Source organism: Vicia villosa, linkage group LG7 (assembly GCF_029867415.1).
Source record: "Vicia villosa cultivar HV-30 ecotype Madison, WI linkage group LG7, Vvil1.0, whole genome shotgun sequence".
Taxonomy (NCBI): domain Eukaryota; kingdom Viridiplantae; phylum Streptophyta; class Magnoliopsida; order Fabales; family Fabaceae; genus Vicia; species Vicia villosa.
Genome location: NC_081186.1, coordinates 45,937,642 through 45,944,869, shown reverse-complemented (window position 1 = coordinate 45,944,869; position 7,228 = coordinate 45,937,642). Strand labels below are relative to the sequence as shown.

Here is a 7,228-nt window from a genome sequence, read left to right as displayed (position 1 = left end):
GTATCATCAGTAGTCAAAGGTTGTGCACTGGAGATGTTGTCACGCTCAATGGATGAATTAGGCATTGAGTTAACAACTTCAAGACTTGATATTGCTTCATTAGCAGCATTGTTTTGAACTGCAATATCAGTAGTCAAAGCTTGTGAATCAAGTTCATCCACCTTTGATTTTTTCTTCCCAACTTTAGGCTTTTTAATCTTAACATCTGTCTCTTCTGTTGATCTCTTCAAACAAAGTCTTAATTTCTGTCAAACATTAATGCAATCATAATGTGTTGGAAATTATGAGCTTTAATTTCATCAAGTTGTGTTCCAAAATGACAAAAGTGAAATAGTGTTAATTGGCAATAAATGCTTCATAAATAGTCCCATATAGAAAGTGGAGTAAACTTTAAAAGCATTTATAAAGTCCTTGGATCAATGTACTTTCCAAAGGAGCCAAAGAGGATAAAGTGCCACATAGACATATGTGGTGGTCCCGAGCCTTATGCCACTTGTCTCTACCAAAAACACCCTCGCTGGTGTCGCCACCGGCGACAATGGCTCCGGCTCCGAGGGCCTAGGCGTAGAGGCGCTAGTGGCGGCTTGTAGACGGCACTTGAGCACTTAGGCTATTCGCGGTGTTAATAAGGCGGCGCCGGTGGCGCTCCGGACAGCTTTCTTGCATTCGGGTTTCTTCACCGGTCTTGTGCAGACTCGAGTAAGGCTGAATTATCCTGGGTATTCAGGTCGTTCCAACTCTAAGACAATCGAGAGTGTGCTTGAAATACTTTTAAGGAATGTGACTCCATTCGCGATTCAGCCTGGATCCATTCGATTTTACCGAAATATCTAGCAATCTTAAAAGTATTTATACAATAGCTTCCAACGCTGCAGTTTCAAGCATCAAAGTTATGAACTAGGATCTTGTCAAATTGGATCACTTCGATGGAACCAACTATACCAGGTGGCAAGACAAGATGACATTCCTTCTGACTGCCCTGAAGGTTCACTATGTCTTAGATCTTGACTTAACGACAAGATGATGATTCTGAAGAAGTCAAGAAGGAACGCAAGAAACGTAAGGAGGACGAACTGTTGTGTCGTGGACATATTCTAAATACACTATCTGATCGTCTCTATGGCCTCTATACGGATAATCCCTCCGTAGTTGAGATATGGAAAGTCCTCGAGTTTAAGTTCAAGGCCGAAGAAGAAGGTACGAAAAAGTTTTTAATTTCTAAATATTTTGATTTTAAATTTATAGATTCCAAACCCATTCTTCCCCAAGTGCACGAATTGCAAGTCCTTGTGAACAAAATCAAAGCGGTGAAAATAGACATCCCTGAGACTTTTCAAGTTGGTGCAATCATTGCAAAGTTGCCACTTTCGTGGAAAGGCTATAGAAAGAAATTGCTGCACAGTTCTGAGGACTTTTCCTTGGAGAAAATCCAGAAACATCTTCGAATCGAGGAGGAATCGAAGGCAAGGGAAAAATCAGAATCTGCGGGTCTTTCCAAAGCCAATGCTGTGACCAACAAGGAAAGAAAGAAGCATGATGGCAACAAGCGTCATCTAGGACCAAAAAAGGAACACAACAAGTTCAAGAATCCTGGGGGTCAAAAGGGTCCAAAGAACGGGTGCTTTTTTTGTGGAAAACCTGGACACTATGCTCGAGATTGCAGGCACAACAAATCAAAAAATGAAATCAATGTTGTTCATGCAAATGATGACATAATTGCTACTGTGAGCGAAATCATGGCAATCAAGGGCAAAGTACAAGGTTGGTGGTATGATACATGTGCTACGGTGCATGTCTCCTATGACAGGGTTGCATTCAAAACCTATTCTGAGACAAATGATGGACAAGAAGTACAAATGGGAAATGAAGTACGATCTAAAGTTGTTGGAACTGGATCGGTCGAACTCAACTTTACTTCCGGAAAGAAAATTACTCTTGTCAATGTGCTTCATGTCCCCGACATGAATAGGAATCTTGTTAGTGGGGATTTATTGGGAAAACCTGGTATTAAATCTGTTTATGAATCGGGCAAACTTATATTGACCCGTAATGGTGTATTTGTTGGAAAAGGATATTCTGCTGAGGGAACGATCAAACTATGTATTACCGAGAATATGATTAATGAAATTTCTAATTTTGCTTACATGCTTGATTCTGTTTCTTCATGGCATAATAGATTAGCACATACTGGTATTAGTTCAATGAAGAGACTAATTAAATCTGGTATGATATCATGTAACATTAATGATTTCAACAAATGTGAATTATGCGCTAAATCAAAGATGATTAAAAAACCTTTCAAAAGTGTTGAAAGAAAGACAAATCTACTTGATCTTATACATTCAAATTTGTGCGAATTTAATGGCATGTTGACCCATGGGGGAAATAGATATTTCATCACATTCATTGATGATGCTTCTAGATACACATATGTATATCTCTTAAAGCATAAAGATGAAGCCTTTAATGCCTTTAAAATTTATAAAGCAGAAGTAGAAAATCAATTAAGTAGAAGTATAAAAGTCCTTAGGAGTGACAGGGGAGGTGAATACTTTTCTACTGAATTTGATGCATTTTGTGAAGAACATGGCATAATACATGAATGTTCGGCGCCTAGAACACCGCAACAAAATGGCATAGCCGAAAGAAAGAATCGAACATATCAAGCAATGATGAATGCCATGTTAATGCACTCAGAATTACCTTTCAATTTGTGGGGCGAGGCCTTACTATCCGCTTGTCACATAATTAATAGAATTCCTTTGAAGAAAACTGGTATTTCTCCATATGAGGTATGGAAAAGCATGGCACCAAATATCGGTTATTTCAAAGTGTGGGGGTGTGTGGCTTACTACAAAAATATGGATCCTAAGAGAACCAAGTTGGGTCCTCGAGGGATAAGATGTGCTTTTGTTGGATATGCACAAAATAGTAAAGCATATAGACTCTTAAATTTAGAGTCTAATGTCATTGTTGAATCCCGGGATGTAGAATTCTTTGAAAATCTTATCACTAAGGATAAAGAATCAGAGTCAGCCACAAATAAAGAATCTTGTGAGGAAGATTCTTCTCGGATTGTAGAAATACATCCTGAAGGCACTTCTCGAATCATTGAATCACAACCTGAACCTAGGATAAGCAAAAGAGTCCGAAAAACAAAGAATCTAGGACCAGAAGAAATTGATTCTCAATCCATTTCGTTTTATCTGGTCGAAGGAAATAGTACGAAATTCGTTCAAAGTATTCCGGTCATTCTTCAAGTAGGGGATGATCCTAAAACTTATACGGAAGCAATAACTTCCAAGGACTCCTCTTTTTGGAAGGACGCTATCAAAGATGAAATGGATTCAATTATGTCCAACCACACTTGGGAACTTGTCGACTTACCAAAGGGATCAAGGCCCATTGGATGCAAGTGGGTGTTTAAAAGGAAATATCATAGTGATGGTACCTTAAACACTTATAAAGCAAGATTAGTGGCAAAGGGATTCAGACAAAAGGAAGGTATATATTATTTTGACACTTATGCACCAGTAGCAAGGACAACCACAATTCGATTGTTGTTTGCTTTAGTCTCTTTGAATGATCTTATAGTTCATCAAATGGATGTTAAAACTGCGTTCCTAAACGGAGATCTTGACGAGGAAATCTATCTGGAACAACCAGAAGGCTATGTGCTTCCTAGAGATGAACTAAAGGTGTGCAAACTTGTCAAATCTCTATATGGCTTAAAAAAGCACCAAAACAATGGCATCAAAAATTTGATTCAACAATATTGTCAAATGGATTTATTCCTAATTCTTGTGACAAGTGCTTATATACAAAAATATACAACAACACTGTAATATTCTTGTGTCTCTATGTTGATGACATGCTAATAATTAGCAACAAAATGAATGGAATTTTAGAAATAAAGAAATTTCTAACTTCCACTTTCAAGATGAAAGATCTTGGACTTGTTGACACAATTTTAGGAATAAAAGTCAAGCGAAATAGTGGGGTTATGAACTTAATCAAACACATTATATTGAGAAAATGCTTGATAAGTTTAAACACCTGAAATTCAAGGAAGTGACTACTCCATTTGATCATGTAGTCAAACTTGAAAAGAATGATGGAAAAGCAGTGGCTCAACTAGAATATGCAAGTGCAATTGGATGTCTTATGTACTTAATGTAATGTACCAGACCTGATATATCATTTGCAGTCAGTAAAATGAGTAGATTTACTAGCAACCCGAGTAATGAACATTGAAAGGCAATCACGAGGATTTTTGGCTATTTACTGAAAACCAAAGATCTTGGCCTTCACTATGGTAGGTTTCCTGCCATATTAGAAGGATATACCGATGCGAGTTGGATATCAAATGTTGGAGATCATAAATCTACAACTGGTTGGATATTTACACTGGCTGGAGGAGCAATTTCTTGGAGGAGCAAGAAACAAACATGCATTACTCCTTCGACCATGGAATCAAAGTTTGTGGCTCTCGCTTCCGCTGGTCAAGAAGCAGAATGGTTGAGGGATCTCCTTTTGGAAGTTTCATTGGCTAAGGATAATGTTTCAAAGGTTATGATACACTGCGATAGCCAGGCCACTCTAGCAAGAGCATTCAGCAAAGTGTATAATGGAAAGTCTAGGCATATAGGGCTTAGACATTCGTTCGTGAGAAAATTGATTAAGGATGGAATCATTTCACTCACGTATATACGAATAAGCTATAATTTGGCTGATCCATTTACTAAGCCACTGGCCAGAGACTTAGTAAAAACAACCTCGAGAGGCATAGGGTTGAAACTCCTTGAGTAAGAGTTCCGACAGCGGCGGCAACCCAATCTTACGTTAACAGAACATTAACTTCAAGATTTTCAATGGGTAACAACAAGTCGTTGATTTGGATAATTGTCGAACATTTCGTGATAATGTTGACCTTAAACGAGGGTTGAGTTTTATTTTAAAAAACACTCTTAATGAAGTTCAATACCGAGGGTACGTGTCTTGTGGAAAAGGACACAATATGAACTTCACCTATGTGAATTTCGAGATGGTGCCGTCTTAAAGTGAGAGTTGGAGTTTCTCTCATGAAAAATTTATGAAACAGGATAGCACATGGCCATAAATAAGTGCTAAGCGAGTTATGCAGAGGAAGAACCTTTAAAGAGTGTGTGTAAGGCAACACCGGTCTAATCATATGGATTCACGGTTTAAAAGCTTTGCTACCTAATATTCCGATTAAACTCTGTGTTGTCCTCACTAAGGTTAAGTTTTAATCGAAAGATACCTAACTGTATTAACACTCTTTATATCTCATTTATGGAATTATTAACTTTGTCATTATTAGAACAAGTGGGGGATTGTTGGAAATTATGAGCTTTAATTTCATCAAGTTGTGTTCCAAAATGACAAAAGTGAAATAGTGTTAATTGGCAATAAATGCTTCATAAAATTTAAAAGCATTTATAAAGTCCTTGGATCAATGTACTTTCCAAAGGAGCCAAAGAGGATAAAGTGTCACATAGACATATGTGGTGGTCCCAAGCCTTATGCCACTTGTCTCTACCAAAAACACCCTCGCCGATGTCGCTACCGGCGACACCGGCTCTGGCTCCGGGACCGAGGGCGTGGGCGTATAGGCGCTAGTGGCGGCTTGTAGACGGCTCTTGAGCACTTATGAAACAAACACTTGCATGGTCTATAATGCTTCTTATTTCGGAATCAATACACAAAAATCATTAACCTCTAATATATTTTCTAGACAGCTTCCTTGCATTCGAGTTTCTTCACCGGTCTTGTGCGGACTCGAATAAGGGTGAATTATCCTAGGTATTCAGGTCATTCCAACTCTAAGATAATCGAGAGTGTGCTTGAAATACTTTTAAGGAAATATTTAACGTAATGTTAATTGTTTAACACCCATAATAATAACGAAGTAAAAAAGTCAATCAAATCACATTAATACAAACCTGTAGATGACTAGCAACTTGCTCCCTTGTCAAACCAGGCACATTCATGAGTTTAATAATCTTTCTTGGCTTTTCATCTAAAAAATATATCACACAAGTGAGCTTGTTGAAGTGTATACAAAGAAAGAAGAGAAAAATAATCAGGCAACATTTTCTTACCGTGAATGGCAAGTTGATTCACAACCCATAAAAATTGTTGATGCAATTCTTGTGACCATGACAAACGATACTTCATCGTTGAAGGTTGATAGTTATTAACATAATCATCACAAGAAGAAGTAGGTGCATAATAATCATCTCTTTCCCTTTTTTCAAACCTTTTGCATTCAACGTTTTAAGAACATGATCATTCTGATTATTTTCTTTCAGAACTTTTCTTACAACATGTTGCCACATGTTCTTGATTTGACCTTCACTCAAAGGCTTAATCCAATAACCACAAGCACCTTTTTCAACCGCCTTCATCACTAGACTTGGACTTGTTGATTGGTCAACACTCATCACTGCACATAAAATATATAAAATTATAACCTAACTAACACATGATAACATAATAAACCCATTCAACAAGAGTTTTTCGTTTTCTTACTGATGATTGGAATTTTGATTTGTTGTGCAACATGTTGCAAGAAATTGTTGGAATCCATGTCAGTCATCTGAGCTTCTATCAGGATCACATCATAAAGATTCTTTGTTTCTTTCAAAAGGTTCAATGCAAAAGAAGCATTACAGCATGTTGTAACTGAAACAAACAAACAAACAAACATTAATGTAAGACAAGTTTAGGGCACATTTCTGTATAATTAAGGTGTGAGAGAATAATTGACAAACCTTGATATTTGCATCGAACACACATTTCTGTGATAGAATTCAGGGACGGATCCAGAAATTTCAACAAATGGGGTCAAAATTATATATATATATATATATATATATATATATATATATATATATATATATATATATATATATATATATATATATATATATATATGCGTGTGTGTGCGCGCTTATTTAAAATTATGAAGACATTTTCATATTTAAAATTATAATTATATCTGTAGTATTTTGTATTTTAAAAGTATTGAAATTTTTTACCATCATTAAATATAACACTCTAATAAATAAATAAAGATTCAAATTAATCAAAAAATTATGTAAAATTTGTTTAAATAAATTAATATAAAATTTGTTTAAATAAATTAATATAAAGTATATTTAAATAAATTTATTTGACCTTCTCTTATAGCATAACTACTTTTGTG

General features: G+C 36.3%; 1 protein-coding gene across 1 annotated transcript; it reads right to left on the bottom strand.

The window, feature by feature from the left end:
• Positions 1–5,827: 5,827 nt before the first annotated feature.
• LOC131618972 (two-component response regulator ORR26-like) lies at positions 5,828–6,819 on the bottom strand. Its single transcript, XM_058890119.1, has 5 exons — positions 6,795–6,819; positions 6,553–6,705; positions 6,281–6,466; positions 5,964–6,040; positions 5,828–5,872 (listed from the first exon to the last, which is right to left on the bottom strand). Exons 1-5 carry the CDS (start codon positions 6,817–6,819, stop codon positions 5,828–5,830), a joined length of 486 nt encoding a protein of 161 aa, XP_058746102.1.
• Between the last annotated feature and the right edge of the window lie 409 nt (positions 6,820–7,228).

Bases quoted from the DNA above. Each gene is read 5' to 3' on its own strand.
- LOC131618972 (XM_058890119.1), bottom strand. From the start codon at position 6,819: ATGTGTGTTCGATGCAAATATCAAG. The intron at 6,706-6,794 runs GTTTGTCAATTA...TGTTTGTTTCAG, and splicing joins TGTTCGATGCAAATATCAAG to TTACAACATGCTGTAATGCT. The intron at 6,041-6,280 runs GTTTGAAAAAAG...TATATTTTTTAG, and splicing joins TAAAACGTTGAATGCAAAAG to ATGAAAAGCCAAGAAAGATT.